The sequence below is a fragment of the Diadema setosum genome, chromosome 1 (genome assembly GCF_964275005.1).
Source record: "Diadema setosum chromosome 1, eeDiaSeto1, whole genome shotgun sequence".
Lineage (NCBI taxonomy): Eukaryota > Metazoa > Echinodermata > Echinoidea > Diadematoida > Diadematidae > Diadema > Diadema setosum.
In genome coordinates this window covers 18,011,652-18,032,262 of record NC_092685.1, presented here as the reverse complement: position 1 = coordinate 18,032,262, position 20,611 = coordinate 18,011,652, and the positions used below count along the sequence as shown (strand labels likewise).

General features: G+C 41.0%; 1 protein-coding gene across 1 annotated transcript in view; it reads right to left on the bottom strand.

Moving 5' to 3' along the window:
• LOC140227809 (chromatin-remodeling ATPase INO80-like) overlaps positions 1 to 20,611 on the bottom strand; it is a 151,159-nt gene that overhangs the window by 49,022 nt on the left and 81,526 nt on the right. Inside the window, exon 29 of the mRNA XM_072308207.1 lies at positions 4,604 to 4,733. Coding sequence (XP_072164308.1) covers positions 4,604 to 4,733 — 130 coding nt within the window. The remainder of the gene's footprint in view (positions 1 to 4,603; positions 4,734 to 20,611) is intronic.

Below are 20,611 nucleotides of genomic sequence, written 5' to 3'. Positions count from 1 at the left end.
TTCACCGAAACCACTCAAGAGCCATGAATGAAAAGACAGGGGGGAGGGACGCACAGGAAATGAACGGCAATCGCTGGGAGAAATTTGCGAAATGGATTCCACGTCCAGGATGCATAATCAGCTCTGATTTTCTGAATGTGGAAGTTTGCGGGACCACAGTGGTTGTGCAAGAATCACAAATAATTTTTACCTGCATTCTTGACTGCATTTTACTTTGAAAGTTAAACGTTTGAATCATCTGTACGAACTCTGTCATGTATGGTGTAGTCTAACTACATTCTTAAGAATTGGCTGGAAATAATGAATACCTGTTTAACAAAAAACAAAAAACAAAAACACAAATAGAATTAAGCTTACTTTCAACCTTGTTACGGAAGTAATGCATGGCAGGAATTTACCTGATGAAAAATATGCGTAAAATCATCTGAACAAACACTATCCAATTAATCCTACATCAAATGCAAGAGAAAGAGATGAATGATGGGAGCCAGGAAAGAAGGGGGAAAGGCAGGTAAAGATCAGGGGAGGAACAGGAGTATGGAGTAATTGAGACCAGAGAAGGGGTGCAGACCATGGAAGGAGAGTCATAAGGAGAAAGAACGGACCTTGTAAGGAGCAGTAATGGACCTAGCAAGAAGCATGGACAATGCAAGGAGGGGTAAGAACCTGGTAGAGAGGTGGTAAGGGGTATGGTGAGGAGGGGTAGGGACCAGGTCAGGAGTAGTGACCTAGCATGGAGGAATGAGGACTAGCGGAAGGGAAGTTGCAGGGATATGGTAAAGAGGAATACGGACATAGTGAGAAGGATAAGAAAGTGGTGAGGTGGGGTAGGGACATGTCAAGGAGATGGGATGGGATGGGATGGGTAGGCTAGAGGGACATGGAGGAAAGAGGAGAGACATGATATGTAGGATATGGTAAGAAGGAGAAGAAACATTGTAAAGTGGGGTAGAGACCTTACAGGAGAGGGCAGGACCTACTATGGGGAAGGAGGGACTAGGGAGGGAGGAGTGGGACCCCCACACAAGTAGAAGAGAGGAGAGAGGATTTCCGTCAAAAGTTGGAGATTCCTGCCCTCAAGTCCTTCAGATTCTGCGCCTCCCTGTCTCTTGCCACACTCCCGAGTTCAAGAGTTGTGTCAATTCTTTCTCTTGTGGTTATCCATCATGTTGGATTGGGGGTGGGGGAGGGGGGTAGGAGGATTGAAATCTAATGCCTGCTCGCCATGGTGTATGTTCACATCCGATACTTGGCAGACGTAACGATCCCCTGAATTGGAGAATGAAGCGCCGGAAAACCGCAAACCGGGGATGATTACGGAAGTCGAGCAAACTCGCATGGTTCATCTTCTTTTTCCAGGAAACTGCTGCCAGCACGAATGCATAGTTTGCTGTCATCGCATGGAGCTTGATTGATGCATTTCCCCTCTCTTGACCCCATTATGGCCTTTCAAGATTTCTATGTACCTTTAATTGCATTTTAACTGGATTTCTACATTTTTTTTTTCATCAGTAGGCAATGTTGACATTACATAAGATTACCCAAGTGTACAGAAATTACGTCTTAAACTGAGACATTTTACTTTAGCCAAGGCAGAAATGATCTACACTAATGAACAGACACCTGGTCAATAATAGAAAGGGAAGAGTTTAAATGCTCTTATGTCAAAATCATATAGCTTACATAAAATGCATATGTGACAATAATCTACATAAAATGTATATATCAGGGATGATACTGAGGTTTGTTGAAAAAAATGGAAAGCAAAATTTTCAGGTGATTTAGATCAAAATTTGATTTAGAGACAAAATGTGTATAGACTTGAGAAAAAAACAAACTTGAAATCACATTTAAATCTACAGACTATCATGCCTGATATATATGCATCTACTTAAATTTTTCTTATTCATAGCATACCTAAACTGAATTATGTAAAGCTTTGCCATAAATCATAACATATTGGATACTGAAAATATTCAGTGGTTAAAAGGCCTAAAGTCATTAGGGCTGGATTTTCCTCCATCTGAGCAGCAGCGCTCGGAGAAAATTGTGCAGATTGCGTAGAATGTTGGGTATGTGAGCAACGTGAACCCATCGGACCCTTTGCTGGCTGGATGCGGGGAGAGCGCAGGAGGAGGAGGGGGAGGCACAAATTTCTAATACCAACTGATTTACGGGATGTTTGCACGAGCAGGAAGCAGGCAGGGGAGAGGGACAGAGAGATGGATAAGGAAAGATACGAGACAGAGGTGGAAGAAAACAATAAGAAGGTGGAGGGGTAGAGGGAGCTCAATGGAGGAGAGATGGGCAAGGGAGGGAGAGAGAGAGAGAGAGAGAGAGAGAGAGAGAGAGAGAGAGAGAGAGTGGTGTGTACGTCAGGGAGAGCACTACCCTGGATATCCTGGACAAATTGTAGCAGCTAGATTCCTCATCATTCCAGAATCATCTCTGTCCCTTCTCGGCTTGTAAGATGTTTATATCTTCTCTCTGCTTACTCATATTCTTTGAACATGACTGCCAGGAGACTTGCACCAGCTTTTGGAATGCTTCCATGATTTCATCCCCCATTCTGAAAGCATATTGCTTTTTTTTTTCTTTCTTTTTTTTGTTCCCCTCCCCCCCCCCCCCCACCCCCAAATCCAAAAATATTAAAACATTGGTATGCTGACTGTCTCTTACTCAAAGACAAGATCTACTCCATTCATCTTCCATTTTGGTGAATGTATTACAAATTTAGGGTATCAAATAATTGTGTAAAAACCTGGGAAAGTTTCGCCTTTACCATGCGGCTGATCAGGTCTTTCATGCTTCATACCAACATAAGCAATAGAAAGACCTTTTCTTAGTTTTTTTTTTTTTTTTTTTTTAGGGGGGGTTGAGGTTAATCATTGTTGTGTTTTGTTTTTTGTTCTGTTTTTAATGACACATCAAATGACATAATACAACTTCTCACTGACATGTAATTAACCTGGTTCACAATTTGAAGCTTGGCTGAGGGGACATTAGCAAGTCAACACATTCTCGTAATTGAATTTTATACAAACATCAACTACTTGGTAAAAAGAAAATCCCTAACACTGCAGCAGTTTGTGGTCTGTGCTGCGAACAAATGTTTCTACACGAGAAAAGTGGAGATGAGCAGTGAGGTAACCATTTCAGAGAAGCTTTTTGAAATGGTATTAAACATCGTACCGGTGTGGCAAATAGAAGTGTGTTGACAGGGGTTGAAGGTATGATCTATGAGAGGGCTGTACAATATGAATGCAGTATATCCACATCTAATGTAGACAACCTGCAATAGATTTGTCCATAATGTCCTAGAATGGTTCATCATCTTGTGGTAGGTCAACTTATTGCCTTTTTATGACCATTTCCTACTTAATGCAGATGCTTGGAAGTACACACTCTCACTTCATACAACATATAATTAGCGAGTATATCATGACAGAATAAAAAAAGATGAGTAAATGCTATGCCTCTCTTTCTTTTTTCCTGTGTCTCAAACCTGAAGTCTTTGTAGATTAAATGCTGGCCTTGTTTTGTACAACAGACTACCACAATAACATAAAAAGAATGAAAGAATTGAAAAATAGTGTTGATTGTACATTTTTTGGATGGTCTTGATGGGAGACTACCATTTACTCCTGAACATTTTCTGCCTTTAATTTCTCGAATCAGCGAAAGTCAGTCACCGGGAAAAGCAAGTCAAAACATTTGGTCACATCGTGTATCCCACCAAAGAGTTCGTCTAACGACATAACGTATCAGGCTACTCCAGATGAACATTCCAGCTGGCCAACAATCATTACGCGAGGCAAGTGTGGGCAGGGAGCGAAATTTTGCGGGAGAGGAGTGAGTCGATCCGAACAATCACGCGGGCAGAAACGCCATATGGCACAGAGAGAGAGTTTGGTGTGTAAGCCAGCTGACACACCTGTCTAGTTTGAGGCTAAGATTGCATCCACAGCATCGTGATTCCTTGTATAGTGGTGACAGTCCCCCTCCCACTCCACCACCTTCCATTGTGCTCCACAATAAGAAGATTGTATCAGAGAAGAGCACTCCCACCATTCATGCCCCCCTGCTTTACGTGTGTACACACATCACAATGCTGAACAAAAAGCCACTTGAGGCGTTAACACACACAACTGTTGACGATAAGTCACGCCAGCTGTCTTCCACCACAGGGTTCAAAGGCAGGCCAATCAATACGGACGGCTCCTGCTTGACGTATTGACTAAGAGTTCATAACTAAGTCTACAGGAAAATATATGCCGCAGGACATCTCTAAATTTGATACATCATCCATCCCTTTTTCTTACTTGTCATGATGAATCTGAAGCATTTCGCATCAGATTTTGCAATCATCCATTAGAAACAGTTTGAAATATAAACTCTCATTAAATGTCTAATCGAGAACATGCACATATGCCACATTTCCACTCCTCGTATGAAAAAAGAAAAGGAGAAAAATCAGTGCAATTGTTCTGTCCTCATCATTGGATCTTCCTTGAAATGAGAAAAGGGATTACACCTTCATAAAAGCAGTCATGCTCACGTTCAGATGCACACCACCGACACCACGAGAACTGTAGTGACTTACCATCGCCCTCTGTTGGCTGGCTGGGAGAGGCTTCATCAACGATGAGGAGACCATCGTTGCTATTTTCATCCTGGGGCACAGGGGTCATTGTCAGTGATCGTGGTTGGTTGCTCTCACTACCAACTGATACCTGGAGTTTGCAAGATTACATAGAAGAATAAGATGGTGAAAGCTTAAACCCCACAACAACAACAACAATAATCAAACTAAGAAGGTGGAACTCTGTGTCCTTGAAAAGTCCCTTGAAAGGTAACCAATACCAACCATTACTTGCAATCACAGCTTGGCAAATAAAAAAACCCACAACAACAGCTTTAAATATGAGTAAAATATGAATCGTAGAAAGATAACTGTAGCAGCGTGAAAAACATACATTATGTGAGTCAAAATGAGCAGCTACTTTTTATATAATCTTGACAGAATCATCTATAATCATTACCAAAGTAATATCACATTAATGAGCTAACCAGGTGGGTAGGATGTACATGTATTTCTGGACAGTTTTTGTAGCAATGTAGTCCATTTGCTTTCTTTTACTTGGATAAATACTATGAAATGCAACCTGGGAATCATTGTTAGCAGTAGTTGTACTACTGTAAAAGTGGATATTTTCGCACATCTAATTTTTCATGCTCAGATGGGCAAGAAGAGTTTCGCATGTTTTTAATCCAGCAGAATCAAGATGTCAACTGCTGGAACATACAGCAAGCAAAAATATTCTCATGCTTTTATTTTGGCATTAGTTTCTGGTTGCACAAAACGCACAAAATTTTCAATTGCGCAAAAATTTCCACTTTTACAGTACTTTGGTGATTTTTTACATTTTTTCAATTCATTTACCTTCTTGTGGTTTTTAATGGCAAAAAATGCAAGAGAATATCAAAAAAACAAACAAACATCTGTAGTGGTCATTTTGTTAAGTTGTAGAATCATCTTGCTTTCAAAATGTTTTAAATTTCAGGGTCCTCCTTGTTCACACTTGTTACTTTTACACACAGGAAAACATATTTGACTTATGTCTAGCTGCACATTTCCGTTTTGATGTACTGTACTTTGTTCACATCAATAATGTATGACAATATTAAACAAAAATATTTCATACCCTTAAGAACAATACTTGACTCCACACAAACATCCTCTCTTTCTTCCTTGTAACTCTACACACTATTCTTCCTTGCATCTGCTCTTCCCTTTTCTGACATCTCATATTTCTATTTCTGTCCAAATTCCATCAATTTTTTTCAACCTTCTCTCTTCCTTTTTTTCTCCCTATATCATTTCTTCAATTTTCCCTTTTACTTTTGCTCAGGTTCTTCCTTTAGATACCCTTCTCTCAAGAGCCTTAATCATTTTTTAACTACTCTTTAGAGAGTAGTTATACGAGCTAATGTGTTAGGGGGACATCTAATTGGGACGTGGTGCTTCATTACATGTTGAATCAACAGTCCTTGAAATAGCTCTCGCCAACTAAAGCTCATCAAGCGTGATGTAACCATAATTCATTATTTCTCCAACAAGTCTTGTATTATCACGTTTTGCTTGGATGATCAGCAAAGGAGTAATTAAGAAATAACAGATACATCTCTTCACATGTGTCACTCTTATCAGCAATGGACACCTCACTCAACAAATCTACACATTTCTTTCTCTCATCAAGAATGAGAGCTAACAACTGCGCATTCTTTTCATCTGCGGGAACGTCAAATGATGACTTAAATGGGACATCTCTCCTAATGAAGCCAAGATGGTAGTCTGAGACAGTGAGAGCCGGGCAAGCAGAATGATTAATTCTTAATGATCGCCCTTTTCGGAGGGGACCCTGGGATGCTTGCTTGTTTGATACTGGTGATAATTAACTCTCCTCATTCCAAACTCATTGCACTGAATCCCTTGTCTCCAATGACGACAATGTTCGCAGTGGCCAAGTAAACAGAAAAACAAGATCGCGAGGAATGAAAGAAAAGCAGGGAGCGAGAATGTGACAGCACCGTTTATTCAGCTCGGGCCGTGTTGCCCCTCACGAGGAAGTCCCCACATCCTTAATGAGAAAATAATGACAGACACCGCACCTGGGAATTAGGGCTCCGCAATGGGACGATAGTGACTTGCGGTTCTCTGCCGGCAGTAAGAATGTGACCATTAGGGCAAATGAAACATGAATGAAAGCTGATAACGGAGACATGTCCATTCATCTCAAGTCAATTACAGGGATTCCACTTGCGCATGTTCTAAAACAGGACTGCAGCATGACGGGGGGGGGGGGGGGGATGGGAGTCACGTTTCAACTAAAAGCCCTTCGAAATGGACAAAGCTAGGATGATAAGTACTTCAGTGGGTGGATATTCCATACACTTTGCTTCTTTCTTTTTTTTTGTCTGTGGTTGTCACTTGCATCTGTCTTATCTATTCATTTAATTATCAGCAAACATCACTTTTTCTTTCCTGGAATAGGATACCACAGCCGAGATGGAATTGATACTGAACCAAGCATAACCTCTACTACACGTACCCACCATTTGAGCAATAATGGCCTACTACATCCACTAAATGCCTGAACTTATATGATGCATCTTTTTAGCAATCCTGCAAAAAGGAAGTACGTTGCACAAAAGAGTATCTGTGCTCTCCTTCCGTTCAGAGAAGAGTAGTTAGCACCTCCTCCGAACTTCCTAAAGGCAAACACAACATGGACAGTGGCAATTCTGCTCTTTCCTTTTTTGGTTCTGTTCTGCCTCTTTACTTGGTGATCAAAAGTCCCATTAAATCAATTCTATTTTATTTGCATTTCACTGCAGCTGGAAAAAAAAAAAAGGCACAGAGGATGCAATGAATGGAATTGGGAAGCGTAGAGGGGACGATAGTGAGTGAGTCCTCGACTGGGCCAAAAGGAGACAACGATGATGATGATGAGGAGGAGGAGGAGGAAGAGGAGGCATGGTCCTTACTCGAATGCTCAGAAGCGTGCCAGTTCGTGACGAGCATCCAAAAGTCCCGATGTGGTAATAAACAAAGGAGAGCTGACTTGCGACTCAAGATGCATCGCGGATGGGGTGAGGATGGCAGAGAGCGAGATGGAGAGGGGGGAGTCCATTTGAATCTGAGCGAGGGCAGTGAGACGAGGCAATACCTCCCCCATCATTCAGCCTTGATTGCTAGGGTAAACACAATGTGAGACGGCAACATTCGTGCCCCCCTACTCGAAGGAGAAACGATAGAATAAATCAGCTGCCATGGTGTGTTTGAAGAAAGAGAAATGATGGTGAGGAGAGATGCGCCAAATGCGACGGAACTCACTTCTTTGGTCTCTCTCCCTCTCTGTCTCAAATATTTGCTGAAAAATTAAAGGAATGACATATTCCAAACCTGCAGAACCATCTGCTATAACCGTAATATCTCTTGGTACTCACGCAGCTCCTACGAGGCAAATCTTACGTTGCAGGTACACATTGAATTTTAGTTATAAAATCCTAAATATATCATGTTGCAGAAACTGCCCAAGCCTTCTGTCATATTACAGAACACACAACCAAATGTCACTGCACCATATGAATAAAGACATAGGTTCACTGGCAATTGAACTGTACTTGTTTTCTGTGGTTTCTCCCACTCTCATTGTAATGACATCAAAACAGAGATCTCACCACAAATGCTAGAAAAAATTTGATGGTATTTCAAATGAGAAATATAGCAGATCTTTAATGACCCCCCCCCCCTAAAAAAAAAAAAAAAATGGTGCCAGAAGTCTTAGTGTCCTGAAGATTAGTGCGAGTATACCTTTAACATCCGCCATCTGGCACTCTGACGTAAACCCGGGGATGGCGCGGGATCCCGGAAACCGATATCGTGCACTAAAAGATGTAATGCGATGGTATCTACGGCAACACACACATGAAAGCATGCGACCCAGACAAGACCGAACATTGGTAGCGAATCAAGACATTAACCGATGGCTCACTTGTTTTATGAAAAAAAAAAAAGAGAGAGAGAGAGAGAAAGAAAAAAAAAAGAAGCCAAGTCATTGTTTGCATGTATGATCAATTTTCCTCGAAAGTGAGATTTTCATATCAGGCATCATCTAGCCTGGATGGATGGGTGAGGGGGCTCATTTTTCTCCTCATTATCTTTTCTTTGTTTCTGGTCACATGAAATTTTCTCATTGTCATGGTAAGCCAGGCTAGACTCATTAGTAATACTGTCAACTCTGTAGCCAAGTGTGCTCACCATCCGATCTCTGCTTCATCTCACCCATGGAGATACGAACATCTTGCCCTCCCCGTACCAGGTGCCTTTTTTTTATAATGATTAGGTGTGCCTGGATTGTTCAAACATTGCTTTGCCATAAATCTTGGGTTTTATTTTACATCACTGCAATCGGACAATCTCTGAGCCAGAAGTAACTGTACATAGTGAGAAAGCATTTATTTGGGTTCAGTGTTTTCAGAGACACAAAAATAAATGACTTTATATGTTAGCTATCTGAATTGAGCAGGCACAACATGGTGGAACAAAAGAAGGAACAGAAACTTGAACAATTCTTTAACTAGATAAACATGGCTGAACCTGATATACTTTACGACATCATACGGACAAGGGATATTGGAAGTAATAATACAGATTTTTTTTTTTTTTTTTTTTTTTAAAGGAGAAGAAAGACGCAGGAAAAATAGAGAAGTATGAATGAGAAGAAGAACACTTTTATCAAAGGAGGATAAAACAGAAAGATATAGGTCTGAGTGGATGAACGGAGGTACATGAGATGATAAAAAAAAAGGAAGACTGTAAAGATAAAAGACAGACTGTAACAAAGAAAGCGGGGAGGAGAAACATACAGGAAGGAAAGGAAAGGGAGGAATTGAAACGTACTATAATACCTGCAGAAAATATGGCATGGAGTGAGCTGTGATTCAATGCACCTGGGCCCTATGCAAACAGTCCAGTGAGACGTAAGGGACCATTCCCGGACTCACATGCACACACCTTCTTCAAATTTCACTGGAAGTTTTTCCCCTGCACCAGGGAGTGTCCTCCTCACTCTCCTTTCTCTCGGCGATTCGGTGTGAAACAGCCTAATGCTGTAGATACAGGGCACTGCAGAGGGGCTAAATGTGTGTACTTAGCACATTGATGCTATAGCTCTGGTGTGGGGAAAGGTGTGCTATTATACAAATGATGCACAGGATAGAGTGCATTAGTGTAGGCGTAGTGCACTCGAGGGTATTTACAATTGTGAAACATGCACGAGGCGAAGCCTCGTGCATGTTGCACTACATTGTAAATACCCGAGAGTGAGCTACGCCTACACTAACGCCACGAAATAATCCTGTGCATCATTTGTTTTATAAAATGGGTCGAAAATTCGAAAACTAACATCATTTTTCAGCGTTTTTCACGTACCTTTGTGGGTCAAGACGTCCGAAGATGTTCGTCCCAAACTTTTACGCACGTCGCACTTGCGGAAATCCCGCACATACAGTAGGCCTAATGGGGGGTTGGGTTTCCGGACACCCGCATGAAAACTTACTTATTTTACATAGAATATGCACCCTTTACCTTAAAGACTTGATATAGACTGAAAACTCTGAAAACGGCGTGAGAATTAACCTGCTAAATCGTTGGATTTGCTCTTCAAAGTGACTCCATGTACGCGTCCGGTCCCATAACGCTTGGTCTACTGTACTGTACAAAGTGTACGTATAGTACGGTACAGTATACGTACGTACCTCTTGTACGCCACATATGTTATGCACAAGGGAAGACAGGCCGGCCGGCCGGCAGCCCAAACTAGAAGTTGTTTACAGGATTGACAGCGCGTACGCGTATGCATGCAATTCATCAAAGGAGCCGCCGCGCGCACAGACGATCGGCAATCTACCATAGGATTACAGGCAGTGCAATTGTACTGAAGTAAAGGAAGGAGGTGTGTCTCATTTCAGCGCTTCCTATTGGCTACATTCTTGAACCCATTTTATAATTTAAGGCATTTGACGGGTAAAACTTTTTACATACAGGCAGCTCTTTAGTGCTGTCAGAACAGCACTTGACAGAATACCAACACATGGATTAAAACAAGCTTTATCAGTACATTATACACATTACACCTGTTTACTTCCAACTACATAACTCTGCAGTTTAAATTGATTTTATACAAAATGTGGTTGACTCAGAAATTCCCACAAATTATCTGAATAATTACCAAGAGTATAGAGTTTTAAGTCTTTAACATTTTAGTTGGGTATGTAGACTGCATCTAATTTCCAAAATGTCAGAGCTCAATGACATACAGGTTTGTATAGTGCTTATATACCTCAATATTATATACCCTAATTTCCTCATTGTTCAATTAAAGAAAAAATAAAAAGAATGTAAGATGTCAGTAGCGGCAAGTTGTGACATTTGGACAGCTGCATTTATTTTTGTGTGTACATGCCTGCTTTAGTGGTCATTAAGTTGAAAGGGATTATACCTGAAATCCGATCCGCTGCTATCATGGTTTGGTTTCAGTGTCTCGGTTCTCGTTTTCTCCATTTAGATGACAAACTTCTTCTTAGCAGGCAAACATTTCATGTTAAACCTGAGCCCCGTTTCATAAAACTTGTTATCGGTGACAAGTTGTGATAGTTGTTATAAGCTACTGAAATCCTTCCATCTGATTGGCTGAGAGCAAATTTGTCACAGAAATGTGGCAGTTGCCACTGATGGCAGGTTTTATGAAATGGGATCCTAGTTGTCACCCAATGCTGCAGTAACATTGATTTCATCCTGGCATTGTAAAGCTACAATTATCGCATTAGCATAGAGCCTGCTGGCTTGTGAGTTTACTAATAGCTGCAATCACATGTATAAAAAATAGCGGGATGATGATCGCGATCCAAATCTCAAGATTTTTTGCAAGCGTTCACACGAATGGAATGAGTAACAATTTGAAGACAGAATGCCTTTGAAAGCCTTTATAAGGAGGCATACAGACACACATGTTCAGCTATAACGACTGGCCAAATCACATCTGTTTCAAACCAGCGTACAGTTTTATTCATGGCTTGGGAAGTTTTTATTGATGGACTTTGTGATATGCATACATGGCCAGAATGAAAATACTGGTCTGAGGATGACAGGTATTTCCTCACTGTCAGTATGCATGATTTATTAATGACATGGGCATGGAACATTGAAACTGAGACTCAGCGTACAGCTCAATGTTTGTCTTCTTACTCTTCCTTCTTTATGGGTGTTGCTCAGGCATTTCTGCTAGTGTCTGTATTGTTTCCGAGGCAACCTCACAATTTCATCAAGGATTAACGATGGTTCCAGCATAATTGTCATCAAATATTAACCAGGGATAATAACTGAACATCTTTGCCTCGATTTATTGCGGCGTCTAACGTACCTCGACATCCACCCGTTTATGGCTATGGCAAGTCTGCATTAAAAACGAAGGGTATCCCTTGGACGTGCAGACACGCCCCAGACTTTTACTACAACGTTAATTTATTACCTTCACATACGCGTTCAAGGGATCCAAAAATTTTGACATGCCCACTACTCCATGACCGCACAAGCGATGGAACAGAAAATCCAGCAAGACGCATGACTCCACATGCATCAAAAGTTACTGGAAATAAATGGAAAGGCTTTGAATACTCCTGTACACACTAAACCGATATTGTAATGATCACATTAATACAATTTCTTTTTTTTTCCCCATCAGTTCCTGATGGAATTACATACATGTGCTATTCACTAATGATAAATTTAAAGCACAATGAGCAGAAGGCTTATACACAGTTGAATGATAGGAGTACCTCATTACTAACTGAAGTATTGCTTTGTTCATTCTTCAATCTCTATTGCAAAGCTAGAAAAGAACTTCATTACTGGAAAGTTTTCGTAAATAAACCTCCTTCTATGGAGGTGAAAATACAGTAGTAAATGCTCCCAGGGCCTATGGCACACAAAGTAGCCACTGGCCATTTGATTGATAAGAACAGCTATGAGGAAAGTGTATCCAAACCATGTAGCCACAAATAACCCCTTTCTGTCAACTTGTATGCCTTGCTGAAACATCTCTTCACACAGGATGCATAACTTTTTATACTAGTGTCAATGAAGTTTAAAAAAAAAAAAAAAAAAAATTACCAGGCATCATTTGTAACATTCTCTCAAAGAGTTGTTTTCTCCTATCAGGAGCTTTCATTTCATTTCTATCTGGCTTAAATAGTCCTCTACAAAGAAAACCTCCAGAACCCCATAAGAAACAGATGCAGACTTACAGCATCCCGTCGGGGTGCGCTGGACGGGGTACAGCACAGACCCTGGGCGGTGGAAAACAGCCAGGATTCCTAAACAGCTATTGGGGGACTGTCCAGCGGGGACAGAATGAGATTACTTGCGGTTAAGTTGGAATCAATTCCTTTTACCCAGTGCACCCGCTTCCAATCAATTAGACATTTCTCTTCTATCAAGTGACATTTCCACGGGGTGCTGCCAGTCGACGAGCGTAAAGAGGCAGGTGATTCTTCTGCACACAGCACTACAGAAGTCGGGCGAACCTGGTAACCTCTGCTGTAGTTAACTCACCAATGGAAGAATTCTCAATTCTGCTGTGCTCTATCTTTTGATTTAAACACCTTTAAAGGTACTAGCCCACATTTGTAAACCTGCAGCAATTGGTCTCATAGTTAGCATGGAGTTTGGGTAATTTTGCAGTAACACCTGTGCAAAATTTCGTTCCAATTAGTCCATTACTTTCATAAAAATAAATGAAAATGCACCGTATGCATGCGTATAACGTTCGCTAGCTCTGGTCCACGTACGTACTACTTGCATGCGATACATGTGTAAGTTACATGTACGTACAAGTAGCTAGCCCCTGAGACCGCGCCTTGTGGCGCGGTCCTGGTGGCTATCTCGCAGCTGAGCAGGCAAAAATCACTGCCACATTCACGGCGACTTCACAAATAAAGCACGGCTAAATTTCTATCATAAACACAGTGACAATTAATACATTACCTTTTCGACTTGGTTTTTCTCACCCATTTATCTAGAAACTGCAAAATTTTCTACATTTTTTTAGGAGTAATAAGCGGCGTGCCCTAGTGCAACAGTGGGGAGACTTGCTGCTATATCCATTAGTACGCATTACGCATGGCATGCTCTCAATGCACTGCACTGCATGATGCATGCTGTGCGCCTGTGCAAGTGATTGTGAGTTTCAGTGAGCATCGGTGAGTTGAAGATATTCGCGTTATAAGACAACATTTTCTGCATCATAAGCAATGAAATGCATCAAACAGTCGCCGAAATTAATCATTTAGGGTTAATCGACCCATGTAAGTATTCCTAGTAGTTTTTGTTGAAAAATTAAGGAAATATAGTGCCGAAACGGCACCCATTTTGTACAACTCCTCGATCTGAATGCGAAAACGGCACAGCCCCAACGCTGCACGTTGGAGCTGGTCACAGTTAGTACGTAGCTAGCCCGCGCTCGTAATTCGATTTTGGGTCGGGTTGACCCGGTTTGAAAATTGATTTTAAAACAATGATTTTCTCTCTTTTATCGAATGGTATAGACAAAGAGCAACAGGTGAGGTATGTTACTGTTATAACTTGTACTTGAAGTCATATTGGACCTGTTTTATGCAGTTTTGATTTTCGTGGGTTTGCAAATGTGGGCTAGTACCTTTAAGAACTGATGAAAATCTGATGCGACATGCCACAAGATACACTCTATAGTCGAAATCATATCAACAAGTTTGCTACCTTGATCTAATGATGACACACAGGCCTGAATTCACAATTTATGCACTTTTCATCAAATCCATAGATTTGATTTAGTCCATGGACTAAAACAAGCATAAAATAGGTATTACTACATATGCATGTGTCAGCACACATTCATTATTTGATGTTTGTTGGTGTACACTGATAAAATTTGCATAATTCATGGCCTGACTTTAATCCACCTAAGTTGTACATTCCAACCACAGTGTTTAGGAGCATGGTTTGGCAGTTTTAGGATGAATTACAACAGGCCCATCATCTCATTTTGGGACAGAAGTAGTGTTAATTTGTCATTTTTGTCAATAATTTACTACAGGTAATAACCTGCAAGAATGAAAGATTGTGATGATTTGGCAGCCATTTCATTTATGCAAATTAGATGGTCTAGTACTAAGAATTTCACTTGGGAACCATTTTTTTTTTTTTTTTTTTTTTTTTTTTTTTTTTTTTTTTTTGTACTCAAATTATAAAGTTTGATTCAATTTCATGGTTGTTAGCTGGGGTCTGTAATTATCTCTTATAGTTTTTGCAAATCATAAACATAGTAGACAGGGTCAGAGAAACAACTCCAAAATACATCACGTCCTTCAGTTACCTTTGTGCCGAAATATAAAGACCCCCCCCCCCCCCAATAAGAAAGGGCAAAAATCAAAAGATACCTGACATCAGTCTTTACATCTCAATATAGCAAATAATAATGCTGAGTACACTTTCTCTATTGTAAGTGTTAGCAGTTCATAGGGTTCGGTCAGTCAGAGAGCATCTAACCAGACAGTGATGATCTTTAGCAAAGGGGCGTGCATGAATGAGGAGTCAGCTTGCAAACTCGGATGACGCCAAACCATAAACCCCCAGTCACGGGGTCACGGGCTGGTCAGGAAGTCATCATACGCTCATAGAAAAAGGTATGACTGAACAGGTGCACAGCTCTTTTGATTCTCAGAATAGTGGGCATCCACTTCCTCTTCACGGAAAGCTTGTGTTTACACTGGGAATAGTCATGTTTCCTAAAACACACCTCTACACCTATTCTCATTTTTTTTTCTTCTTCCCTTTTCATCTGGAAATGTAGACTTAGTCATGGATGTGTTCTAACTGTTCATATCAAGAACTATTGTGACCCCTGCATGTTTCCACTGATCTGCTCTAAGGTTTGATTCAGGAGGATATTACTGAGTCAACATTCCTTTCAATTCTGGCGATGGCATCATCGTCATCCATCCATGGGTGATGATTTTCATAATTTTCCCCCCTTTTTTTTTCTCACAGTCTTGACAGGTTCCAAGTCGGAAGTCAATATTGTGAAAGTCGACAGGAATGACAGGAGACACGGTGGCGTCTCGACACTTGTGGCATTCGTTTGATTAATGGATGACTTCGAATCAGACCAGTCAGCTCCATGGAGGAAAATAGGAATCAGTGAAGATGGGTAATGACTGAACAACTTCGTGACCTGCCATCCACGAATCAGACATTCATACTTGTGAAAGCTTTTGGCAGATTGAGCACAGACAGTGGTCCTGCCGTAATCATGGGGAGACAGTTCATCTGTTGGGTTCAAGTGAAACCACTTGAATACTTTTGTATAATGTAGATATATCATCATCCTGGTATGACAAATGATATTCAAGATAAATGTGTTTTAACACATCACAGTCATGATGAATTGTGTGTATATTCCATCTCACCTGAACTTCATACACAAAGAAAGAAACAAATAAACCTGGGCCGAAAAAGGCACGCAAGCAATTCTTGAAATGATTTTGAGATGTATTTTCGGGTACAGTTTCTTACTGTGAAGGTTCAATATTTTGAAGGTCCATTAATCTAAAAATGAAATACGGTTCGTTATTCTAAAGGTTCATTCATCCGAGAATGAAAAAAAGGTTTGTTAGTATGCTCCATCTTGATATTTTCAGATAAACAAACCTTATTTCATTATTGGAATAATAAACATTCTGAATAACAGACTTTAATAAATTAATTTTGGATTAATAAAGCTAGTTTCATTTTTGGAATGATAAACCTTTGGAATAACGACAGTAAATGTTAATATTAACAAACCGTTTTTAATTTTTGGATTAACAAACACCTACGTGTATGAAGTTTGTGTGTTTCAGAATACCGAACCTTTGGAATAATGAACATCACCCAGATTTCCATAAAAAGTTCTATGTCATACAAAATTTCTATCCACAGCTAATCATCTAAATAAGCAAATATTCTGTGCAAGATTCCCAACAAATTGAAGAAAGAACAAAATGATGTTCTCTTCACATATATACTATATCTAGTTTTCCTATCTGCATCAGCCACATCCACTCAAACACTACCAAAAAGATATCACTGTATACCTAATGACAGATGCTCCTGAGGTCACTGCAGCCAGGGAGAGAATGTTATTGTCTCATCATGTTTCTTAAGCTGAGATTACAAAGAAAACCTAAAAGCTAGTACTCATTACCGTTGTACAATGTCGACATTGGTTTCATGGATATCACAAAATGTCTTCACAGTGATGTTTGAGGCGTTTGCATGGAAGAATTATCAAGTACCTGTGTCACCAGGCCATAGCCAACTACCTCTAAACAGTATATCATATTTCTCAATAGTCAACACTCGCTGATAGTTCCCCAAAGACTTTCCACAATATTACCATATGACAAATCTGAATTCCTCTGCAACAATTTCCAAATCTACGTCCAAAGTTACCGATATCAAGGAAAATTATATCATTTTGTATGCACATACATGGAGTGCATTGCTGAACAGAAAGAGGTGTTTGTTTTTCTGGAATGGTCCTCATGTCTTTATTTTACAACTTTTCAATGTGGTGAAGATAAATTCAATCTTGACACCTCATTAATCTTTGTGTGTCACCAATTACTCCTGGTAATCTCATCAATGTGTATCTGAACGAAACCACATTTAAATGGCAACCATTTGTGAAAGCTGATGTCAGAGGTGGCGATGAGTAGTAAGACTGTGAATGGCAAAGTGCACAGGTAAGTGCACAAAATGGGATCTCTTGCATTTGACTCATTCCTTCTCAAGTTGCTGATAAATGAGCTCAAAGTGAATATTTCCTTGTCCTCGTTACCGCGCAAACAGAATCAGCTTCTTGCCCCCTGGCAGATTAATTATGGCGCATCTTTCATCTCGGCAGCATGGCCACCTCAGCCTAACATCAGGGCACTGGCCTGGGAAGGTATACCAATTGACAAATAAAGAGAATCACAGCCAAGATTTGAGCCGTTAGGCTCTCCCCGCACACCAGGGCAGAGCGGGGGTAGAGACAGCAGGTGAAATGTAGTGACCATGCACGCACACGCACGCAGGGCATGCATAATCCAGGGGTTTACATTTGTGCACGACGTTTCATGTGATGAATAATCAATTGGATTATGTATGCTCAACAAACTTCAAAATTGCATCAAAGTTGAGGGTGGTGGTGCAGGCGATAGATAGGGGAGAAGCAGCGGATTTAGTGGAGGGGCAAGGATGAGGAAGGGGTGGTCGGGGAGAACGACAAATAATTCTCAAAATTTGACAGTGCACAGGTGTGTGTCAGAAGAATCTCAACGATATATATTTTATTTATAGAATAAAAGGAAAAGACACCTGAAAATTAGATTCATCACTCCTTGATATGCTGATCAGTTAGACCAAATAGGAGAGGGGGTGGCGACAGAAACAAGAGAAAGTTAACTCCACTCTCCTCTCATAACAACGATGGAAGCCAAGTGTGAGGTGGGGCCGAGGAGCGGTGAATGAAAATTTGCATACTGGTGAAAGGTGATTTAACACTTATCACACCATAAGACACTATCAACCATAATACGGATGACTCAGCGCACGGCTGTCAAAATGCAGACAGCACGGACTACCTGTGGGTGAGCATTAAGAGAGAGGGGGGAAAAAATCGATGCCGTGTGAAACACCCTATTACAGTGAAGGGTGAGAGGGAGGCTGGAAGAAAGAGAGACGAGAGAGAGATGGCCGAAATATCCCCAGGGTAGTGGGGGTCGGAGATGTATGCAGTTGGGAGTCTATCTGCTCATTTAGGCTGAGGGCGCTGCAAACTGGAAGAAACCAGGAGTAGGTTCTTCTGAATTTCTATTTTCCTTCCAGCATTGACCACATATTAAAGTCTTTGCTTTCTCCCCAGCCTTCTCAAAGAAAAGTGACTGACTCTGACGCAGCTCTCTTTTATACTGTGCATTTTGGTCAGTTTGTACTAAGCTATAGTGATGAATCAAATTCAGTGAGATTTCACAGAGAGAGCCATTGTAAATATGCCAATCAGGCAATTTAGAGGTCCAATTTTATCAGACTCTGGTTCTGTTTCATCTGAAGCTTTGGACTTCAGTCTGCAGCGGCAATCTTGCACATACCAGGAATGAGAGTATAATGTTTCCAAGCAAGTTTTCTTGATAGTTACCAAGCTGGCATTACTCCTTCTCTACCACTCTAAACATTGCATCATAGCCACTCCTAACCAGAGAAACGGACTAGCTCCAGAAAAGGAAAAGAAAAGGGATACAGAATTCTCAAGGATGATTACACAATTGCTACAGGCACTGAAGGAAAGCTTAAAACATCACATCTTCACAATCAGACTATAACGAGACAATCTCTGCAGAGACAAAGGAAATGAAATGAAGCTTGACAGTAACCATACTGAGTGTATTATATCCCTTGTTCTCACACTTTTGTGGTCATTGACAAAAAGTCCCGAACCATACTTTCATTGTCAACCGCTGCATCTCTCATTAAGTCCGGCCAAGAATATCTGATGTGGCCGTTTCTCCTACATGTGGCCCTTGAAATGCAATGCTTGCCAAGGCCACGAGGCTCTAAGCTGGCATCTGCCCACAAAATTAGCAGCCACACCGTGTGGTTTTGCTTGGCCGGCTTTGCCGTGGGAAAGCCGTCTTTGATACACTTGAACCAATTTTCTGCTTCTTTCACCTTGATTTCAGACTTGGGGTAAGGCTGCCTTCGTTTCATGGCCTAACCCACCCCCCCCCCCCCCATCCTTTCTCCCAATTCATTTCTCATGGAAGACACATGGAGAGAACAAATTACAGCCACTCCCCACAAAGTTGTGGCACAATTGCAATGGTGGTGTCAAGCCTTTAATCATATGCAGTGAGTCACTCCCTACCATCTGAATCCCAGACAAGGTAGGAGATGGCTCTCCCTCCTTCAGACATGCAAACTAGGTACTCCCCTCATCCAGCCTACCACCAATCACCAACTCTACCCTGCTCTAATTTGGTATACCCATCTTTACTCTCAATTCCTGCTTTTTTTTTTCCTACACTGCACACAATCACTCATGTCTCAAGCTTTTTGCTCTCTTTCCTTCCTTTTTACTGAAGCTTCAGATACTGTGGGGCAGCCCAATTTTCCCCAAGAGAATGCTTCCACTAGTAGGTGTACAGGAACACATGCATTATTTGCCCCAGATAAGAGAAGACAGGCAAGATAGAACTTACAATAAGATGAGTGCTTTGCATTACCATTCATCTCACATCTTAATCATCATCGCTCCAAATCGTTACCCTGCAAGCTCTACTGCCGTCCTGTCTGCCCAGTTTGCTCAAAGAAAATTGAGTTTGATGCCGAAAATGTGGAATAACAGATACTGACAAATGCGTGTGCCTCATTTACAACATCCAACTTAAATCATGTGACTTGTGCCCCTTCCCACTGTTTGACTAGACACTTTGTGGGTGTCCACGCACATGCACACACAAACCTACCTGCACGCATGCACAATTAACATGCAAAATTGGCATGCAAAATGGGAAGAATGAGCCTAAATTACTTTCTAATCAATCATCAACAACAAATGTGTCTCAAAGAGACAGGCAAGTTCCGCATTGCACAATTTGTCACATTGTCTCCTACCATTCAGGTAAGCCTGGATTTTGTTTTATTTGTCTACCTTCCTAGTTTAATAAGTATTGTAATTTGCATATTATAAGGGAAACGTAAAACACCCACGCTATGACTCCATAGGCTAGGCAGTGCCTGAAGACTTTCATTTCCAGTGGGGTCCTTTCATCAAAGAGACACTCCCGCTAGATAACGGCCAATACTCTGATAATTAAAACCGTCAGATGAAAACTAGTAACGTTGAAGTCCGGTGTGCAAGCAAAATATAGCACTCCCTCGTCTTACGGCCCTGGGAAAGGGAAAGGTCAGGCCTACGCCTGCCATTCA